Genomic DNA, 22,399 nt, shown 5'->3' on the forward strand with positions numbered 1-22,399 from the left:
TCACCTCCCACATCTGGGACAAGGTGGAAACATTCCCCCGGTGTCCCGGGAGAGGCAGGATCTGTTGGAGGGGCCTCTCCTTGGCAGGGGATGTTGAAGTGGACCTAAGGACCAATTCTCCCTCTGGCTTCCCACCAGAACCACCTGGGCACTGCTAACATGTGCCACATCCAGCCACCCTGACACGGCTCTGCGGTCCTGCATCCAGCCACAGCCCAGAGCACTTGAGCCAAGGTCTCTGGGTGGGTGCGGGACCTGGGCATTTCTGCAGCTCCTCAGGTGACGGGCTGGAGGAGGGTCCCTGCTGACCATGGGCCGAGTGTCACCCTTCCCCGCCACAGTCCCCGGCACCCGCAGCCCTCTAAGTGGTCATGGAAATGTGCTTTTGGAAAACAGTCATGCCAGACCAGACCTACCAGTGTGCCCCAGTGTCCCACCCAGCTTACGTTTTGTGTAACTTCCCTAGGCAAAATTTCAAGGTTCCAGTGTGAAACTCCCCAAAACACCACTAGTGGGACAGAGTATTTCGCAAACAAGAGACCGTGTGAGGTTAGAAAAATCAATGCCAGCTGGGGTGAAGCTTCCCAGAAACAGTGTGAGGGGAGTGGAGGCGAGGTCCCAAGTCTGAGTGGCCCCCTGCAGCCCTGAGGCCCCTCCTCCCCAGCAGGAGATCTCATCACAGGGGCAGCTGGGGCGGGGCTCCCCGCAGAGCTGGGTGGTCTCCATCCAGGGGTAAACTCAGGTCTTTGGTTCTGAGATCAAAAGTCATTTGGGGTCCACTGAGCTCTGGGGGAAGTCACCAGCCCACCCTCACTGTCAGGACTGGCGTCCCTCACTGTCAGCCACCGCCATCGGAGCCAGAGCAGGAGGGAGACTGAGGCAACAGCATCCGACCAGGGCAGCAAGGCTGTGGGGCAGGAGAGAATGCGGCCTGACTGGCTCCGTGCGGCAGCTGGTGGCCGGGTCTCGTGGAGGGATTCCCCCCGGGGCTGTGCATCCCAAGGGACCCCACCCCTGGTAGCCCCAACTTCACGGGGAAACCGGGTCGATGAAACCCCCTGTCTACATGGTGACTCGGGCTAAGCTTACACCGCGGGGCACACCATCTAAGCGGCAGCCCCCAAGGCAGAGGGGCCGGCAGCAAGCAGGAGAGAGACAGAGACAGAGACAGACATATATAAACAGAGATACAGACAGACACAGACAGAGAGATTGACAGAGAGAGACTGGGAGACAGAGACAGAGATAGAAACGGAAAGACAGAGAGACAGAGACAGAGACAAAGACAGACTCAGAGACAGATACACAGAAAGAGAGAGAGAGGAAGACAGAGATAGGGTAGGGGTGGCTCCTGCATCCCTGGCAGCGGCCGCTGGGTGTGGGGGTGGGGTTGCTGTCTTTGCCCCCGCACGGTGCTGAGCGTGATTCCAGGTCCAAAGGCACGCTGGCTCTCCCAGGATGCCCCAGGTCAGCTCCTCCACGAGGTGCTCAGCACCCAGGAAACCAGCAAGCTGTTCTGAGTGAGGGGCAGGTCGGGCTCTGCTGGTCCCTGCTGCCCTTTGCAGAAGCTCTCTGCCCCTGGCCCCCCACTGGCTATGTCCCTCTGCCCTCAGGCCCTTGGACCCCCTGCCACGCTGGCCTCCTTGCTGTGCTTGGGAGCCCAGCCTCTAGGGGCCCTGCGGTTCTCCTCAGTCCAGGGGCTGCTCTTGGGCTCCAGACCCCTCCCAAAGGGAGCCCCCGGGGCTGGCTTGTCTGAGGCAGGCCGCACTCCGTACCCCGTCTGCTTTCCTTTTCTCCACACTGAAAAGTGGCCTTACTCCTCCACCACCCCTCCTGGGGCCCCCCACCACCTGGCACGTCAGCTCCAGGCCTCTGTCCTGCTTCCTGCTGTGTCACTGGGCTGTGGCCGCGGCCCCTGAGCTGTCCCCGGGGCTGCGTGCACAGGACAGGGTCTGCTGACTTCACTCCCAGGAAGCCACCCCACTCTGTGTCCCTCAAGTCCCCGCCAATGCCCTTTGCCCTGGCTCTCATTTCTCTGCCTTTTCTTCCCCGTCTTTGGCTTAAATAGCAGAACGCAGAACTGAAGCATGCATTCAGAAAGCAGGATTTACCCAAGGAACAGCCACCTGGCCCGCAGCTGAGGCTGGGCCTTGTTTAAGCAGCCGGACCGGCCAGCGCCAGGCGGACTTCGCCCTGTTTTCAGACTTCATCTGCCAGCGGTGGTCGGAGTGGCCAGCATGGCGCCCTGTGTCCGGCTGCTCTTCATCCTCCTCCTCTTCCTTGAGCCCCACGGGGCAGCATCCTCAGGTAGGCAGCCCTGCTGAAGGCCCCAGCGGGTGCAGGCTCCCACAAGGGCCCTGAGCAGCTGGCCCAGGACAGAGCTCCCGATCCCTTTACCCCTCCCAGTGGCTGGCAGGGAATGATGGTGTCCCCAGGGCTCCTTCCAGGGCGATGCCCACATGGGATTAGGCTGGTAGCTGGCAGCGTGGCTCAAGGTGCAGGGACAGGCTCTCTGTGGACGGGTCCCTGGCTGTGGGCCCCGGGGGTGGGCAGCAAGCAGCTTGGCTTTGTCCTCTGGGCGACCCACGAGTCCTATCCGGCTGTTGGGACATGCTGGGTCCCAGGCCTTGGACTGTGGCCCGTCTGCCACCTCGTCCTAGCTCCTCTGTGTGCTGCCCAGATGGGGCTGGCCCAGTGCTCCCCCAGCTCTGTCAACAGATGCCCCTACCCACCCATCCACCCCTCCACTCAACAGCAGTGGGCCCAAAACACACAGAAATAGGAGCTTCCGGAAAGTCAACTGATAGTTTTCAATTGATTGCATGCTGAAATGATAACATTTTGGATCTACTGGGTTAAGGTAGCATATTATTAAAGTTAACCTCACTGGTTTGATGTTTAAATGTGGAGCTGGGACTCTAAGATGCTTACGCTCCTGGCCAGCGCTGCCTCCAGCCGAGCCTCCGGCCGGCGGCCCTGCACATGGCAAATGGGTGATTTGGGAACTCGAGGCTGCCATCTCCCCGCCGGTTAACACCTTTAGGACAAAGTTCGAATCCTTAACAAGTAGAGCTGGTTAGAGTTTGGTCTGTCTGTAAGGGACCCACGGGCGGCATTACACCATTTACGTGTGCGTGGCCTTGCCTGGCAGGAAACTGTCCTGGCAGCTCCACCAGCGTGGGTATCTGAGCACATGCTATGGATCAGACTCCCAGGAAAACCCTCTGAGTAGAAGCGGAAAGCAGATTACATACTGAAATGCTCTGCCCTTTGTAACAAACACGGCCCTCTGGGCTGGTGCAAAGGGGGAGACCACAGAACCGGAAGCCTGAAACGAACGGCGAGCTCACCCTGGCCACGCCCGAGGTTCCTGCCGGCTGGGGGCCCTGCCCTTCCAGGAGTAAACCTGAGCCAGCCTGCAGGACACCTCCGGACCCCTGTCCGCCCCCAGCAGGCACAGGAACAAGGCACAAGTCCCCTGCATGTTGGCACTGGATCCAGGAAGAAAGCCATTGCCCAGAGTCGGCCGCTGCTCTGGAGGCCCCGGTGATCCGGGCCCCGTCCCCTGGATGGGACGTGCCCCTCGCCAGCGAAGGCCGCCTCCATCCTGGCCTGGGAATGCCAACCCTACCGCCCCAAAGACAACGGGCCCCCATGAGTCAAAGAGAAACGTCCCCAGACACACAAGGAGATGAGACGATGGGAAGCCCGCAGGAAAAGCAGCCCCCGCTCCCGGCAGCCCCCACATGCGGGGCAAGGACACGGCGTGAGGGCCGCCATTCAGGAGGCAGGGGCCGAGATGTGCGAGGAAATGAGCCGCATCAAAATGCTCACACACATGCGGAAAGAACCAGACGCGACCTCAGAAGTGGGAAATCCATGAGCTCAGATCTTGGACCCATTAAATCAACAAAAAGGAGATGAGAAAGCTCTCCTTTACCACGGAAATGGATCGGTGAGCCTGGAGGGACGGCTCTCCTGCGATCGCAGTGGTAGTGACTGAGGAAATCTAAGGATGCCGGCCCGCCCTGTGAAAGGCTGTCGGGGACAGGAAGTCTCAGTCCCCAGCACCTTCCTCATGGGCAGGAATCTGAGGACACTACCTCTGCAGGGTCCCCCAAATTTCATGTTCACCCTGAACCCCAGAATGTGACCTTACTTGGAGATAGATAATTGCAGATGGGGTTAGTCAAGAAGAGGTCATCGTGGTTAGGGCAGGCCCTGGACCTATGAGGCGCTCACCCCTCGGTCCTCCCAATGTGGCTGCGTACTTATGTTCCAGAGCGGTGCTTACAGCCCCAGCCACCACACCTGTGTCCCAGGCAGCAGGATAGAGGGAGGGACAAAGAAACAGCCCAGGGCCACACCAGCTTTCAGGGAGTTTCCCAGGGGCTGGGGGCTGCCCCTTCTGTTTGCATCTTTTTAGCCAGCACAGAGCCACATGCCCCCCGAGCACCAGGAGAGTCTTTAATCTGGGAAGCCACGTGCCCAGCTAGAAACCAGGGCTCTCGTCCCACGGCAGAGGATCGCCACTGGGGACAGCCCTCTGGAGCCTGCTGCCCACCCGCCCACGTCACACCTCTAGCTCAGGTCCATGAACTCAGGGCTGCTGTTGCCTCTTCAGCACAGAGCCACCCTTGCCTCAGTCTGAAATGCTCCCCTTCCTAAGCCAGCTCCCACTCGCCCTTCACTGCTCTGTGCAAAAGCTGCTTCTTTTGGGATGCCTTGCTGTCCTGCAGCCCGTGATGTGCTCGTGATGTTCCCCTGGTGTCTGATGGGGTCTCTGCAGGCCCCTGACTTTTCACATGTCCATGCCCACTCATCCGGTCACCTTGCTCATTGCTCATATGGTCATTTGTCCAGCCAGTCCCTGTGTGGTCCCAACCCTGACGGCTGGGACTGGCCTGTCTGCTGTCTGGTTTTCTGCTGAATCCCTGGCCCCTGGCATGTAGAAGGCTCACTCCACCTGCCTTCCCAGCTCTGTGTCCCACCCAAGTCCCTGTTCCTTCCCACACACCCAAGATTTTAGCCAAACCAGCTCCTGACGCTTCCTCACATGACTGTGCTGGGCACCAAAGCTACCCTTGCAAGTCCACCCTCAGCCACGTGGCGCACATGGCCCGGAAGCACCTGCTTTGGGGGCTTCATCTCCAAGCCACCCGTGGCCATGGCACCACCTCCCCCAGAGCACAAATGGTGTCCCGCGGACAGCTCTCTGCACAGCCCCTTGAGTTTCCGCTCCTGCGGGTTGGCTGCCTGCAGTGCCAGGGAGGGGTGTGGGCCACCATAGGTGAGGAGCCTGGGCTTCGTGTGACATGCGCAGGGAGCACAGTGCCTTCGGGAGCCACAGGTTCCGTGTGCATGGTTCATGTAGGTCACTTGCTACAGTGCAGGCTGCCCTCGCTCACACCCTTCCCGCCCCATCACATGTTGCTCCCTCGCCATACTTTGCAATGCCAAAGGCTCTGCACAGATTTTACCCCTTTGCTCTAATTCTACTGAAACTTTTAACCTGTGGTGCAGCCAGAGTGTCTGTGTCTGTCCAGGATGAGACCATGGATCGGACTTGGTTTCTGCAGCACTGAGAAACACGGTCTAAGTGGGAGAGGAGGCAAATGGTGTGTCAAGCTAATGCTGACCCCAGCCCAGCCATGGGGACTTTCAGGCCCAGTGTCGCTGTGTCCCGGTCCTCTCTATGCAATGTTAGCCTCTGCCCGATTCACCAGGGTGAGCAGAAGTGAAGTGTGCCCCCAATGTGCAGAGGAGAGTGGGCCCTGCAGACGGGCCACGACCCTGTCTCAGGTGCCTGATCCACAGGGAAGGGACAGGGGGTGGTCAGGCCAGAGGCAGATGCCAGGTAGGAACCGCAGCGCACGCCCTGAGCCCCAGAAGGTGCGTCTGGGGAGCCCCAGGTGGGCGGCCCCACATCCGGTGTTGTCTTGTTCTGCAGTATTTGTTCCGGCCTCAGATGCAAATGAAGTCCTGGTAAGATGGAAGCGTGCAGGCTCCTATCTTTTGGAAGAGCTCTTTGAGGGAAATTTGGAAAAAGAATGTTATGAAGAAATCTGTGTCTATGAAGAAGCAAGGGAAGTGTTTGAAAATGATGCAGACACTGTACGTATGTACCCACCGTGAACTCAGTGCCAATTACCCGAATTCCCAGGTGCAGAGAGAGCAGAATTTCTCAGAGACTCAGCTAAATTAACTAACCTGTTCACTTCCCCGTGGGGTTCACTTACCCCGAGTTTACAGACGAGCAGAGACGTGACATAGCTTTGCCCACTGGGAATGGGGGACCAGGGCGCTGACTCTGCAGGTCAGATGAGCACACTGAAGCTTGTCATGACTCTGACAGAATTTAGTTATTTTTAATAGATACTTAATTGTTCAATATAGAAGCACATTTCAAAACACAGAAATCCTCCCTCAGATGCCTACATGCTAAGAAAATCTCTCATAATCTATCATTTGAATTAAGCAGCGATCTATAATTTGGGTTAAAACGTGTACTCTTAATACAGATAAGATCTTGCCACTCCTAATTACACATCATTATTAGAAGACAGTGAGTCAAACCTGAGAAACTGAATATCTGTGTGTAAATATGTCAGAACAGTAAAAGATCAAGTGAAGATTTCCCAGTTTTACATATAAAAGTAGTATTTAAAGTTGATTCTTAGCAAAATGTCAACCTAAATATTTTAAAATCATAGGTTCTTAAATGCCTATCTGTAAGAAAACTCTGAAATAGACCATCTTAAAAAAAACTAGGAGAAATGTGAACTTCCTGGTAAAGAGAAATTTGAGTTCTGAAATCTAGAGCTTGTGACATGACAAGTTGTTACGGCCCTAGTATGATTTGGGGAGATTACTTGTAATGTTAACTTCCAGGCTTTAGATCTGAGTACTTGTCCTAATTTTAGATGCCCCCCCCACACCCCCACAAACAACAGCCCACACCTGTTATCTTTCAGTCACTGTTTAACTGTGAGCTTGCAGCTGTGCCGGGCGCTCTGCAGGGCGAGGGGCGAGGCGCTCGGCTGCGTCCCTCCCGAGAAGGGCTGACGGTGAACCCGCTGAGGGGGCGTGTTACGTATTTATTAAATACGAGACGGATTACATGTAAAGAATTTCAAATTCTTTGGTTCAAACAGCATTTTCCTATTAAGTGGATGAAATCAACATTTTCTTTCCTTCTGCCATCTACAGCACAAAACAGGAGAATGTCCCGTTTGTAATGCTTTTATGTTCTAATTTTACAGGATGGATTTTGGAAAAGGTATATGGGTAAGTGGTTTCCCGCATCCCCGCGAGGATTATTTCCTCTCCTGCCTGAGACCAGTGAGTTCCAGGTTCCACCCCGCAGCCCCCACCCCACCGGCGAGCCCCGAGAAGGGCGAACGAGGGTGGGGGCCCGCGGCCCGGCAGGGTCAGGGCGACGCTCCTGCGGGGCCCTGCTCAGCACAGAGGGCCCCGGCCTGAGCGGCCCCTTCCGAGGCTTGGGGACGTCGGGGTCCTGCCGGAGGGGCGCCTCGACCACCGCGACCGGGACGGCAGCTCGGGGCGGGGCAGGACCACTCGGCAAGGGGAGGGGCCCCCCGGGCGGCCGCAGTGCCTGCGACAGGCTCTGCCCTCCCGCAGGCGGCTCCCCGTGCGCCTCCCGGCCCTGCCTCAACAACGGGTCCTGCCAGGACAGCGTCCGCAGCTACATCTGCAGCTGCCCCTCGGGCTACGAGGGCCGGGACTGCGCGCTGGGTGAGCCTGCGGCAGGGGCGCCCACCCCAGCCTCCCCGCGCCCTCGGCCCCTGGCCCCGCCCACGCGGCCCTGCCCTGGCTCCGCCCCCCCCAGGCCCCGCCTCACCCTGGCCTCCCCACCAGTCCCCGACCCCGGAGCTCCACCGCCCCCGGAGCTCCACCGCCCCCGGCTCCGCCCCACCACGTCCCCGCCCCCACCACGACCTCCCCACCAACCCCCGAAGGCCCCGCCCCTCCGTGCCCGCCCACGCCCCGCCGCCCCCAGCCCGACCAGCCCCGCCCTGACTCCACTCCCACAACGGCCCCGCCCCCGAGGGGGCCGTACTGCTGCGGCACCTCGGGCTTGGGCGCAAACGCGCACGAGGCGCTTCTGCGCGTCCCCGGCCGCTCTCCGCGCCGACACCCGTCCAAGGCTGGGGCGGTGTCCCTGGGCGTGGGAAGCAACGATTTCCTGTCAGCAGTTACCAGGCAGAAGCGCAGGCAGTTACCTGGCCGCGCGGAGGCAGTTCCCCGGGGAAGAATACCCTTCCCACCCCTCCAGCTGCCGCCTCGAGCGGCGCACGCAGCATCCCGCAGGCATTCCCAATTAGGTCCTGCCAGAGCGAGGTTCTGAGCCGCCGCCCGCCGCCCGCGGGCTCGCCAGCCGCGCAGGGCCGCCAGACGCACTCGCGGAGAACGGCCTCCTGGCGGGAAGAGCGCAACGGGGGAGGCCGGGGCGAGGAGATCGCGGGGACCGGAACCCAGGCCCCGGTGCGGGACTGCCGAGGACTCTTACCGGGTCAGCGTTCCTGGCGTTGCCTCTTCCCTTTTCAGCTAAGAACGAGTGCCACGCGGCCAGGACGGACGGGTGTCAGCATTTCTGCCGCCCGGGGAAGAAGTCCTACGCGTGCAGCTGTGCGCAGGGCTACAGGCTGGGGCCCGACCGCAAGGCCTGCGTCCCCCACGGTGAGCTCGGCGGCTCGGGAAGCAGGCGGCGGGTGGGCCTCTACCCCGGCTCGCCGGGCGGCCCGGGCGGCGGGGCTGGACCGCGAGCGGGCAGCCGGATTCGCTCTGCCCGGCCTCTCCGCGCGCCTTCGGGGAGCCTGCGCCAGGCAGCGAGGGTGCTGACTCTCCTTCCCCTGCGCCTCCCGCGAAGAGAGGTGCGCGTGTGGAGCCCCCAGCCCCGAGGGCATCACCGCCCCACTGGGGGGCCGGCGGCCTCTTCAGGCGTTCCCGTGGCAGGTAACGGACACCTGTATACGTTTGTTTCATTTTGTGTCACAGTTTTCACCTTATCTGTCATGCCCATCTTTGCCACATAGACACGTAATGGCTGGTGATCTAGGCTTACCTCCCAGCGCTTCCTAACGCCGCCACTCCCGCGCTTACTGTCTGCATCAGCTGCAAATGCACACAGCAGACCTCCTGTCCGCAGGGCATGCACCCCAAAGCCCGGCCGGGGCCTGACCCTGTGGGTAGCGACCCCCCACCCCCCAGAGGCTGTTTCTCCTGCACGTACACACCCAGGATGAGGTACCATGAACCAGGCACAGGCTGAGATTAACAACGACAGAAAGACCTGACAGTGGCCGTGATGGAAGTCACGCGGGTGTGGGCGCCCCTCTCCCAGCCCGACTCAGCCGCAGCCGCCCTGCCCGGGGAGGAGGCAGAGGGCAGGGACGCGGGCGTGTGCGCAGAGCGAGGCTGCAGCGGTTTTATTTACGGCTTCTCAGGGCCTTCCTTGAGGAGCCCCCAAGCCGTTCCTAGCATCACTTGGCAGAACATGTATGGCCCGCCGTGTGTGAGCCGCCCACTCGAGGATCCAGGGGGGCGGCTGGCGTGTTAGCCTGCAGAAGGGGCGAGCGGCGGGCTGCCGCGCCCGCCTGGGAGGAGAGGACTCGCTACAGCAGGCGCGCGTGCCGAGGCACGGTGTGTTTACACTCTGCACTAGACCCAGTAATGAAGGTACCTAACTGAATTACCGTATGGCCCTTAGAACACCTGAAGAAAGAGAGTGATTACCTGGCCTGGTGGGATACAGAGCTCACGATTATCTTCAGGACTTGTTTCTTAACATTCTAGATGAGGAGTTGGCACCAAGTTCCCCCACATTTTACTCCAAGTCCAGCAGATCTGTGCTGAAATGCCATCTGCCCTCAAAGGTGAAATAGTGACCCAAGAGTTGTACTGAGTCTCCGAGATAATGCACCCCACTTGTGTAGGTAGTTGATAAATGGCTTCTTAATAAATGGCTAATTATTAATAAACACTTAAGATTTCCAGAAATGAGGCTACATCAGATTTGACAAACTCTCATACTTTGCTCAACATCATCCCTTTTATTAGGCTACTGAAAATGGTAGTAATTGATATTTTCTGAGCCAGCACCTATGCTATGAGGATGCGTGCTTTCTTTCATTTAATTGTCAAATAACCTCATATTTTATTTGTTTTAAATCCCTGGTAATACTCTTTGCTCTGAAATCTCCCTTGTCTGGTATTAAAATAAACACTTTAGTGTCCCACTGATTAGTGTTAGCATAGTTTATTTTTTCCAATCTTCTACCTTTAAACTATTTGTATTTTTATATTTAAAGTGTGTATTTTTTATTAAGGTATCATTGATATACACTTTTATGAAGGTTTCACAAGAAAAACAATGTTATTACATTCACCTTTATTATCGAGTCCCCACCCATACCCCATTGCAATCACTGTTCATCAGTGTAGTGAGATGCCACAGAGTCCCTATTTGTCTTCTCTAAACTACACTGTCTTCCCCGTGATCCCCCCACACACACCATGTGCACCAATCATGATACCCCACAATCCCCTTCTTCCTCCCTCCCCACCCGCCCTCCCCCACCCCTCCCCTTTGGTAACCGCTAATCCCTTCTTAGAGTCTGTGAGGCTGCTGCTATTTTGTTCCTTCAGTTTTGCTTCATTGTTATACTCAACAAATGAGGGAAATCATTTGGTATTTGTCTTTCTCTGCCTTATTTCACTGAGCATAATACACTCTAGCTCCATACATGTTGTTGCAAATGGTAGGATTTCTTTCTTATGGCTGAATAGTATTCCATTGGGTATGTGTACCACATCTTCTTTATCCATTCGTCTACTGATGGACACTTAGATTGCTTCCATATCTTGGCTATTGTAAATAGTGCTGTGATAAACATAGGGGTGCATATGTCTTTTTGAATCTGAGAAGTTGTTTTCTTTGGGTAAATTCCTAGGAGTGAAGATCCCGGGTCAAATGGTATTTCTGTTTTTAGTTTTCTGAGGAACCTCCATGCTGCTTTCCACAATGGTTGAACTAGTTTACATTCCCACCAGCAGTGTAGGAGGGACTTTCCCCTTTCTCCGCATCCTCACCAGCATTTGTTGTTCCTAGTCTTTTCTATGTTGGCCATCCTGACTGGTGTGAGGTGATATCTCATTGTGGTTTTAATTTGCATTTCCCTGATAATTAGGAATGTGTGGAGCATCTTTTCATGTGCCTGTAGGCCATCTCAATTTCTTCTTTGGAGAAGTGTCTGTTCATATCCTCTGCTCATTTTTTAATAAGCTTATTTGCTTTTTGGGTGTTGAGGTATGTGAGTGTATATATTTTGGATGTTAACCCCTTGTTGGATACGTCATTTACAAATATATACTCCCATACTGTAGGATGCCTTTTTGTTCTGCTGATGGTGTCCTTTGCTGTACAGAATCTTTTTAGCATGATGTAGTCCCATTTGTTCATTTTTTATTTTGTTTCCCTTGCCCAAGGAGATGCATTCAGGAAAAAGTTGCTCATGTTTATATTCAAGAGATTTTTTGCCTATGTTTTCTTCTTTGAGTTTTATGGTTTCATGACTTACATTCAGGTCTTTGATGCATTTTGAGTTTACTTTTGTTTATGGGTTTAGACAATCATCCAGTTTCATTCTCTTGCATGTAGCTGTCCAGTTTTGCCAACACCAGTTGCTGAAGAGGCTGTCATTTCCCCATTGTATGTCCATGGCTCCTTTATCATGTATTAATTGACCATATATGCTTGGGTTTATATCTGGGTCTGTTCTTGTGCCAGTACCAAATTGTCTTGATTACTGTGGCTTTGTAGTAGCTTGAAGTCGGGGAGCATAATCCCCCTTGCCTTATTCTTCCTTCACAGGATTTCTTTGGCTATTCGGGGTCTTTTGTGGTTCCATATGAATTTTAGAAGTATTTGCTCTAGTTTGTTGAAGAATGCTGTGGGTATTTTGATAGGGATTGCATTGAATCTGTAGATTGCTTTAGGCAGGATGGCCATTTTGACAATATTAATTCTTCCTATCCATGAGCACGGGATGTTTAAAGTATGTATTTTATGGGCAGCATATTAGCTTTCTGTTTTATCCAAAATGAAAAATCCCTATCTTTTAACTGGGGTATTAAACCATTTACATTTATTAAGTTTCTTCCTGTATAACTTACCTATCTCCTTTCTATTTTTCTCATCTGTTCTTTTCCACTTCTTTTTCTGCCTTCTTTGAATTACATATTTTTTTATGATTCCATTTGGCCTCTTTGTTGGCTTCTTAGTTGTAACTGTTTTGGAGTACAGGGCACATGACTGGCTGATTGCCTCCTGCTCTGCGGCTGACACCACATGGCCTTGCTGGCTGGTGGGGCAGCCCATGTTCTTTGGCATTGGCTACACTCACCTAACCCTGCAGACTGCCACCAGCACTCACTGTCTGTTTTATTTCTTAAAGGTGAAACTAACAAATTCTGAAGGAAAAGACTTCTGCGGTGGTGTTGTAATACAGGAAAATTTTGTACTGACAACAGCAAAATGTTCACTATTACACAGAAATATCAGTGTGAAAACAAGTAAGTATTTGATCATTAAAAATATTTTTTTAAATTTTAAATTTTGATAATCATTAATGTACAATTACTTGAACATTATGGTTAGTAGACTCCCCCTATTATCAAGTCCCCCCCACAAACCCCATTACAGTCACTGTCCATCAGCGTAGTAAGATGCTGTAGAATCATTACTTGTCTTCTCTTTATGTACTGCCTTTTCCGTGTCCCTCCCTACATTATGCGTGCTAATCGTAGTGCCCCTTTTTCCCCCTTATCCCTCCCCAGTCCTTTTCCCTTTGGTAACTGTTAGTCCATTCTTGGGTTCTGTGATTCTGCTGCTGTTTTGTTCCTTCAGTTTTTTCTTTGTTCTTATACTCCACAGATGAGTGAAATCATTTGGTACTTGTCTTTCTCTGCCTGGCTTATTTCACTGAGCATAATACCCTCTAGCTCCATCCATGTTGTTGCAAATGGTAGGATTTGTTTTATTCTTAAGGCTGAATAATATTCCATTGTGTATATGTACCACATCTTCTTTATCCATTCATCTACTGATGGACACTTAGGTTGCTTCCATTTCTTGGCTGTTGTAAATAGCCTATAAACATAGAGGTGCAAAGTATTTTTCAAACTGGGCTGCTGCATTCTTAGGTAAATTTCTAGGAGTGGAATTCCTGGGTCAAATGGTATTTCTATTTTGAGTTTTTTTAGGAACCTCCATACTGCTTTCCACAATGGTTGAACTAGTTTACATTCCCACCAGCAGTGTAGGAGGGTTCCCCTTTCTCCACATCCTCACCTTTGTCTTTTGGATGTTGGCCACCCTAACTGGTGTGAGGTGATATCTCATTGTGGTTTTAATTTGCATTTCTCTGATGATTAGCAATGTGGAGCATCTTTTCATGTGCCTGTTGGCCGTCTGAATTTCTTCTTTGGAAAAGTGTCTGTTCAGCTCCTCTGCCCATTTTTTAATTGGCTTATTTGCTTTTTGTTTGTTGGGGTCCATGAGCTCTTTATATAATTTGGATGTCAACCTCTTATTGGATCTGTCATTTATGAATATATTCTCCCGTACTGTAGGGTGCCTTTTTGTTCTATTGATGGTGTCCTTTGCTGTACAGAAGCTTTTTAGTTTGATATAGTCCCAGTTGTTCATTTTTGCTTTTTTTTCCCTTGCCCGGGGAGATATGTTCATGAAGAAGTTGCTCATGTTTATGTCCAAGAGATTTTTGCCTATATATTTTTTCTAATAGTTTTATGGTTTCATGACTTACATTGAGGTCTTTGATCCATTTTGAGTTTACTTTTGTGTATGGGGTTAGACAGTGATCCAGTTTCAGTCCCTTACATGTAGCTGTCCAGTTTTGCCAACACCAGTTGCTGAAGAGGCTGTCATTTCCCCATTGTATATCCATGGCTCCTATATCATATATTAATTGACCATATATGCTTGGGTTTATATCTGGGCTCTCTATTGTGTTCCATTGGTGTATGGGTCTGTTCTTGTTCCAGTACCAAATTGTCTTAATTACTGTGGCTTTGTAGTAGAGCTTGAAGTCAGGGAGTGTAATTCCCCCTGCTTTATTCTTCCTTCTCAGGATTGCTTTGGCTATTCGGGGTCTTTTGTCATTCCATATGAATTTTAGAACTATTTGCTCTAGTTCATTGAAGAATGCTGTTGGCATTTTGATAGGGATTGCATTTAATCTGTAGATTGCTTTAGGCAGGATGGCCATTTTGACAATATTAATTTTTCCTAGCCAAGAGCATGGGATGAATTTCCATTTATTAGTATCCTCTTTAATTTCTCTTAAGAGTGTCTTGTAGTTTTCAAGGTATAGTTCTTTCATTTTCTTGGTTAGGTTTATTCCTAGGTAGTTCATTCTTTTTGATGCAATTGTGAAGGGAATTGTTTTCCTGATTTATCTTTCTGCTCATTCATTGTTATTGTATAGGAAAGCAACAGATTTCTGTGTATTAATTTTGTATCGTGCAACTTTGCTGAATTCAGATATTAGATCTAGTAGTTTTGGAGTGGTTTCTTTAGGGTTTTTTATGTACAGTATCATGTCATCTGCAAACAGGGACAGTTTGACTTCTTCCTTGCCAATCTGGATGCCTTTTATTTTTTTGTGTTGTCTGATTGCTGTGGCTAGGCAGAACTATGTTGAATAAAAGTGGGGAGAGTGGGCATCCTTGTCTTGTTCCCAATCTTAAAGGAAAAGCTTTCAGCTTCTCGCTGTTAAGTATAATGTTGGCTGTGGGTTTATGGTATATGGCCTTTATTATGTTGAGGTACTTGCCATCTATACCCATTTTGTTGAGTTTTCATCATGAATGGATGTTGAATTTTGTTGAATGCTTTTTCAGCATCTATGGAGATGATCATGTGGTTTTTGTCCTTTTTGTTGATGTGGTGGATGATGTTGAAGGATTTTTGGATGTTGTACTGTCTTTGCATCTGTGGGCTGAATCCCACTTGATCATGATGGATGATCTTTTTGATGTATTTTTGAATTTGGTTTGCTAATATTTTGTTGAGTATTTTTGCATCTATGTTCATCAGGGATATTGGTCTGTAATTTTCTTTTATTGTGGTGTCTTTGCCTGGTTTTGGTATTAGAGTGATGCTGGCCTCATAGAATGAGTTTGGAAGTATTCCCTCCTCTTCTACTTTTTGGAAAACTTTCAGGAGGATGGGTTTTAGGTCTTCAGAAATGTTTGATAAAATTCAGCAGTGAAACCACCTGGTCCAGGGGTTTTGTTCTTAGGTAGTTTTTTTATTACCAATTCAATTTCTTTGCTGTCAGTTGGTCTATTCAGATTTTCTGTTTTTCCTGGGTCAGCCTTGGAAGGTTGTATTTTTCTAGAAAGTTGTCCATTTCTTCTAGGTTATACAGTTTGTTACCAATGTAATTTTTCATAGTATTCTCTCATAATTCTTTGTATTTCTGTGTTGTCCATAGTGATTTTTTTTTCTCATTTCTGATTCTGTTTATGTGTGTAGACTCTCTTTTTTTCTTGATAAGTCTGGCTAGGGTTTGATCTATTTTGTTTATTTTCTTGAAGAACTAGCTCCTGCTTTCATCTATTCTTTCTGTTGTTTTATTCTTCTCAATTTTATTTATTTATGCTTTAATCTTTATTATGTCCCTCCTTCTACTGACTTTGGGCCTCATTTGTTCTTCCTTTTCTAGTTTCATTAATTGTGAGTTTAGACTATTTATATGGGATTGTTCTTCTTTCTTGAGGTAGGCCTGTATTGCAGTATCCTTCCCTCTTAGCACAGCCTTGGCTGCATCCCACAGATTTTGCAGTGTTGAATTATTGTTGTCATTTGTCTCCATGTATTGCTTGATGTCTGTTTTTATTTGGTCATTGATCCATTGGTTATTTAGGAGCATGTTATTAAGCCTCCATGTGTTCATGGGCTTTTTTGTTTACTTTGTGTAATTCATTTCTAGTTTCATACCTTTGTGATCTGAGAAGCCGGTTGGTACAATTTCAATCTTTTTGAATTTACTGAGGCTCTTTTTGTGGTCTAATATATGATCTATTCTTGAAAATGTTCCGTGTGCACTTGAGAATAATGTGTATCCTGCTGCTTTTGGATAGAGTGTTCTGTAGATGTCTGTTAGGTCCATCTGTTCTAATGTGTTGTTCAGTGCCTGTGTCTCTTTACTTATTTTCTGTCTGGTGGATCTGTCCTTTGGAGTGAGTGGAGTGTTGAAGTCTCCTAAAATGAATGCATTGCATTCTATTTCCCCCTTTTGTTCTGTTAGTATTTGTTTCACATATGCTGGTGCTCCTGTGTTGGGTGCATATATATTTAGAATGGTTATATCCTCTTGTTGGACTGACCCCTTTATCATTATGTAGTGTCCTTCTTTGTCTCTTGTTACTTTCTTTGTTTTGAAATCTATTTTGTCTGATATAAGTACTGCTAATCCTGCTTTTTTCTCCCTATTAGTTGCATGAAATATCTTTTTCCATCCCTTCACTTTCAGTCTGTGTACGTCTTTGGGTTTGAAGTGAGTCTCTTGTAAGCAGCATATAGACGGGTCTTGATTTTTAATCCATTCAGTGACTCTATGTCTTTTGATTGGTACATTCAGTCCATTTACATTTAGGGTGGTTATCGACAGGTATGTACTTATTGCCATCGCAGGCTTTAGATTCATGGTTACCAAAGGTTCAAGGGTAATTCCCTTACTATCAGTCTAATTTAACTCACTTTGTGTGCTATTACAAACACAACCTAAAAGTTCTTTTTTTTCCCCCTCCTTTTTCTTCCTCTTCCATTCTTTGTATGTTATGAATCATATTCTGTGCTCTTTGTCTATCCCTTGGGTGACATCTATTTAGCCTTAGGAATACTTCCGTCTACAGGAGTCCCTCCAAAATGTACTATAGAGGTGGTTTGTGGGAGGTAAATTCTCTCAGCTTTTGTTTGTCTGGGAATTGTTTAATCCCTCCTTCATATTTAAATGATAACCGTGCTGGATACAGTATCCTTGGTTCAAGGCCCTTCTGTTTCATTGTATTAAATGCATCATGCCATTCTCCTCTGGCCTGTGGGTTTCTGCTGAGAAGTCTGATGTTAGCCTGATGGGTTTTCCTTTGTATGTGATCTTTTTCTCTCTCTGGCTGCTTTTAAAAGTCTGTCTTTATCCTTGATCTTTGCCATTTTAATTACTATGTGTCTTGCTGTTGTCTTCCTTGGGTCCCTTGTGTTGGGAGATCTGTGCACCTCCACGGCCTGAGAGACTGTCTCCTTCCCTAGATTGGGAAAGTTTTCAGCAATTACCTCTTCAAAGACACTTTTTACCCCTTTTTCTCTCTCTTCTTCTTCTGGTACCTGTATAATGCAAATATTGTTCCATTTGGATTGGTCACATAGTTCTCTCAATATTCTTCCATTCTCAGAGATCCTTTTTTCTCTCTGTGCCTCAGCTTCTTTGTATTCCTCTTCTCTAGTTTCTATTTCATTTAACTTCTCTTCTACTACATCTAATCTGCTTTTAAATCCTTCCATTGTATGTTTCATTTCGGGTATGGAATTTCTTAATGATCGAATCTCTGACTTAAATTCGTTCCTGAGTTCTTGAATATTTTTCTGTACCTCCATAAGCATGTTTATAATTTTTATTTTGAACTCTCTTTAAGGAAGATTGGTGAGTTCAGTTTCATTTGGCCCTTTTTCTGGGGTTTGTGAGATTTTTGTGTGAACCATGTTCTTTTGACGTTTCATATTTCTGTGAGGTGCCCACTAGTGCCCAGAAGCTCCAGTCTCTGGATCTGCTCAGCCCCTAGAGTGAGGTTGAGGGTTGGGGAGCAGAGCTGGTGCCTGGGGGGAGGAGAGATTTGTTTCCTGGTTCCCGGATGCAGTGCCTGTGTCCGGTGTCAGAGCCCATGGGCTGAGCACCCAGGTGTGAGCCTCTGCGCTTTGTGTCTCTAGCTGTTGTGGGTGGGGCCTCCCTCCTGCTGGCCTGACGTCAGCACAGTGACTGCAGGTTTGTGAACCAGTGCTGGCAGGCTGCATGTCACAGTGGGGGCCTTGGAGCTGAGATGGAGCGCCTGAAGCTCCCCCAAGTTCCCAACCTGCTGGGCAGCGCGCCCCCGACAACCTCATCCAGCTCTCCCCTCCCCCATGCAGCAAGCTCCGTGCAAACCCTGCCCCTTCAGCTGCCCCCTCGCTGCTGGGGAGCCTCTCAGGATGCCCACCTCTCCCTTGTCCCAGAGCAGCTGGGTGGGGATTCCGTCCTCCACAAATGGCCGGAATCTGTCTCTCAAGCGCCCCGCCTGTCCCAGCAACCCAGTGTCCAGAGCACCGCACAGTGTAGGTTTCTGCTCCCAAAGCAGAGCTCCAGGGCCGGGTGCTCAGCGGTCCCAGGCCTCCACCCCCTCCCCGCCCCGTTTCTCTTCCTCCCGCCGGTGAGCTGGGGTTGGGGAAGGGCCTGGGTCCCGCCGGATCGAGGCTTTGGTGCGTCACCCTGTTCCGTGAGGTCGGCCCTCTTCCTGAGGTCTGTACAGTCTGGTGCAGCCTTCTTTCCTGTTGCTGTTTTAGGGTTAGTTCTAGTAATTAAGTACATTTTCATAGTACTTGTGGTTTGGGGAGGAGTTCTCCATCTCACCTCTCACGCAGCCATCTTGAATCTCCTCTAGCCTGTTTTATATTCCTATCTGATCATTTTTATAGGTCACAATAGAAATAAAAACTATCCTATATAGAAATGAAATGAAAATTTAGAACTAGAATTTTTGTTTCTAACACAACAGAGAATTGAATTTAGCTTAACTACTACTGAGATTTTATAAAGTCAGAGAGCACATGCAAGCTACCACAGAACATCTGGGTGCAGCCAGCAGGCAAATGCTAGGATTTGGTCTAAAGGGAATCACAGCCGGTAATAATGTGACCTAATCTGACACAGAAGAGAGCAGCTGTGGTAAGGAGACAACAATCCTGAAAGTCAGAGGCCCCCAGTTCAGGTACCGCTGGGCCCCAGCCCGACACCCCGCCGCCTGTGCCCCGTTCCTCATCTGCACGCCGGGTGGGCATTTCTGTCGCACAGGGAGGCCCCAAAGGTTCAAGTGCCCGTGGAGTTCCCTGTAAGGATTCCGAAGAACCCTGAACACACGTTACTCCTCCTCCTTAGTAATTCTCAGTCAACAAAAGGTCGGCCTGGAAAACTCCTGCAGAGCCATATCTGATTAGCTTGGAGGAGTCGCTTCTAATTTCTTCCTGCTTTTTTGACCATTTCACCAAACCCCATCATACTCTTCCCCAGAAAGTTCGCTCATTCTGATTTTTTTAAAGTGTGAGGCAAGGCCCTGGGATGGAACGGAGGCTCACCGCCCGACGTCCTTCCGAGGCAGGGGCAGGGGGACTGGTGCCGCCGGTACGAGGAGCCGGGTCCCCGGGGAGCCGGGATCCGTGTGGCTGCAGCTGCAAAGCACCCCCGGAACTATGGCTGCTCATCATTTCAGGCTCCCGTAGAGCGAGCGCGGACCCACTGGCGATCAGGGTGAAGGGCGTCCACGTGCACATGAGGTACGAGGAGGAGACGGGCGACAATGACATCTCGCTGCTGGAGCTGGGGCTGCCCATCCAGTGCCCAGACGCCGGGCTCCCCATCTGTGTGCCTGAGAAGGACTTTGCGGAGCACGTGCTCATCCCAGGGACAGGCGGCCTCCTCAGCGGCTGGACACTCCACGGCCCCGAGCTGGGCGACGTGACCGCACAGCTGCCGGTCACACTCATGGACGGCGAGGAGTGTGGCCGAGCCCTCAATGCGACGGTCACAACAAGGATGTACTGCGACAGGGGTGTGGCGGGGGGCAGCCTGCAGTGGGCGGGGGGCAGCACGGTCGCCAGAGAGCACGCGGGCACCTGGTTCCTGACAGGCATCCTGGGCGCGGTGCCCAGGGAGGAGCATGCGGGGGCCTTCCTTCTCACCAAGGTTGCAAGATACTCCCTCTGGTTTAGACAAGTCATGAGTAATCAAGCCCAGCCGGCAGAATAAACACATGGAGGAATTCCAAGTTAGCTGCCACCACAGGCAGGAACTGAGATTTCACAGCCAACACGGGACCGTGTCAGAGCACCGCACGGGCCCTGGCAACACCATGCTGCCAGGGACCACGGCGGTACCCCCGCAGTGCCCGCGCGGCTCTCCTTGGGACCTCTTACCTGAGCTGTTGCCTCGAGAGAAGGGAGAGACAGTCAGTAATAAACATGCATTTGTTGTCACAAGACAGCCGCATTCCCAAAACTGCCCCCTTTTCTAGCCTAACACTTTCTGTTGCTCATCTGTCAATGACCGTGGCTGACCTCAAACACAAGGAACCGAGCGTCTCTGGGACGGGAGCCCCTGAGAACTGCCAGTGACAGACAGCGTGACGTCACAGTCACACTGGGTCGACCCCAGGATGAGGGAAAGAGCTGCTCGGGTTGCAGGACGCATCCAGAACAGGGCCGGCCTGCGCCCTACAGAGAGCTTGCGGGAACGGGCTGGGAAGCGCAGGTTGGGAGAAGACAGGAAACGCGGGCCTCGTGCGGGGCTGTGCGCCAGGGAGGCACTTCCGACGTGGGGAGCCTCCGGGCAGGTTGCGGGGAGCCCTGGGCCGGCGTGCTGAGGCGCTCAGTCCCACACAGGGCCGGGCGGGCGTGGCAGGCTAATAGCAGCACCCACCCAAGAGCCCGCTAGGCAGCCGGAGCGGGGCCGAAGCCCGGGGCGGGCGTGCCGCTCCCTGAGGGCTCTGCGGCCGGACACCTGCACGGCGTCCCTGGGCCAGAACGCCATGTGAGGTCTCCACCTGTGCCGGAATGGAAGGTGAGAGCCAGCGGCCAGAGGCGTTTCTGTTCGTCTCCTAAGTCTTGGGGAAGTTGGGGAAGTACACCTGCTCCCCGACTGAGTGCAGGGAGGGCCCCGCCCCCGCCCAGGGCTCTGAGTAGAAGGAACGCTTCGCAGGGGCCACCCTGGCCCAGCGGACACAGGGGAGGGCAGTTCCAGTTTTGACTATGAGGTCACATTCTCAGGCTGTACCCGCGTGGCCTGGGTGGCCTGCGGAGCCTTGCTACACACGATGTGGATGAGAAGAGAGGATCTTTTTTAAGGGATTAAAAATAAGTGGACTTTAATCTTCTTAATGAAAAACGGAGTTTAAACAATTCAGATTTTTAAGTCTTACAATTCTTCAACACACCAAGGAATTCTCGTTTCTGGTACTACCCTTTAACCCCAGGATCACACTTATTTTTGGCTGATCTGCAGTTGCTCTGGCCGCTCTCTCTGAGGGGACCTTGGTGACACCAGATAGGCGGACCTCGCACACTAACTGGGGGCCACGGGGGAGCAAGCCTGTTTCCAGGTTTCAGCAGTGTTGTCACATCACCTTCAATAAGGCCACTGCTTGAACACCCGCTGACCAGCAGGCAAGCATTAAGGGTTCAAGTTAATAATGGAGGAACACCTGTAATCTCGTTTATGGTGTTAATTTGCATGACTAACCTTGGGCCCTTCCACTAGCGGAGAAACCCGACTTGTAAATTATTACAAGCACAGCATATGCAGAGGTGAAACTTCACATGGTGTTCATAGCTTTATAAAAACAAGGTGCATCAGAGGAAGTAGTGGGCCTGAAGTGTGAGGAGATAGGGCTGTTCAAAGCGAGAACCGCTGTTCACGTAAAACTGTAAGGCGGCTAGAAACCGTCTGAGACAGCACGTCAAACAGACCAAGAGGGGACTCCAGTCGGACGGCATTTCAGAAGGCTGAACTGACTCCCACCCGGGCAGTGAGATGTCTGCTTGCCTATCAGTGCATACCTCCATGAGGACGGCGTGTCCGAGTCTGCGACCGGGAACTGGGCCACTTGCACACGGCATTCACACCCAGGGCCGGGTCCTTCGCGGCCAAGGGGACCCCGTGTTCCCACCCTCAGTGTCGCAGTGTGCCGCCCACAGGTGCCTGACAGTGCTGACAGGCCCAGCTTCTCACGGGCCTGAAGCCCAGGCTGAATCCAGGCAGCTTACAGGAATTCCGGCATCCACTCTGCTGGGAGGGCATCACTCGTAGTAGCCGATGCTTCCGGCCCTGCTGAGCAGCAGAACGCGAGACTTCCCAGCGCTGGGCTGAGAGCAGTGCCCCAGGAAACAGAGGAAGGCAGCCGTCCAGGCCCCGGGGGGACCGCCAGTGTGCGGAGTGTCTGCCAACCCAGCAGCCCTGCTTTCTGCTCAGGGAACTGGGTAAGGAGACAAAAACCTCCTCCAGTGGGGAAGGCAGCCCTAGAGGGCAAGAACCCGCTGAAACCCACAGGTGAA

At 51.6% G+C, this 22,399-nt stretch overlaps 1 protein-coding gene across 4 annotated transcripts in view; it reads left to right on the forward strand.

Annotated features, from left to right (window-relative positions):
- The first annotated feature begins 1,866 nt into the window (after positions 1–1,866).
- The window catches only part of PROZ (protein Z, vitamin K dependent plasma glycoprotein), a 30,457-nt gene continuing 9,924 nt past the window's right edge, over positions 1,867–22,399 (forward strand). Inside the window, exons 1-8 of one of the 4 annotated variants that reach the window (XM_036904786.2) lie at positions 1,906–2,307; positions 5,951–6,114; positions 7,263–7,341; positions 7,642–7,755; positions 8,569–8,700; positions 8,891–8,976; positions 12,477–12,594; positions 19,564–20,348. In XM_036904786.2, coding sequence (XP_036760681.2) covers positions 2,238–2,307; positions 5,951–6,114; positions 7,263–7,341; positions 7,642–7,755; positions 8,569–8,700; positions 8,891–8,976; positions 12,477–12,594; positions 19,564–20,099 — 1,299 coding nt within the window. In that variant the 5' untranslated portion in view covers positions 1,906–2,237 and the 3' untranslated portion in view covers positions 20,100–20,348. Of the gene's footprint in view, positions 2,308–5,950; positions 6,115–7,262; positions 7,342–7,641; positions 7,756–8,568; positions 8,701–8,890; positions 8,977–12,476; positions 12,595–19,563; positions 20,349–22,399 lie in introns of those variants that run through there. The other 3 variants (XM_057494497.1, XM_036904787.2, XM_057494498.1) reach the window with 3 other exon arrangements.

This window comes from Manis pentadactyla, chromosome 17, assembly GCF_030020395.1.
Source record: "Manis pentadactyla isolate mManPen7 chromosome 17, mManPen7.hap1, whole genome shotgun sequence".
Lineage (NCBI taxonomy): Eukaryota > Metazoa > Chordata > Mammalia > Pholidota > Manidae > Manis > Manis pentadactyla.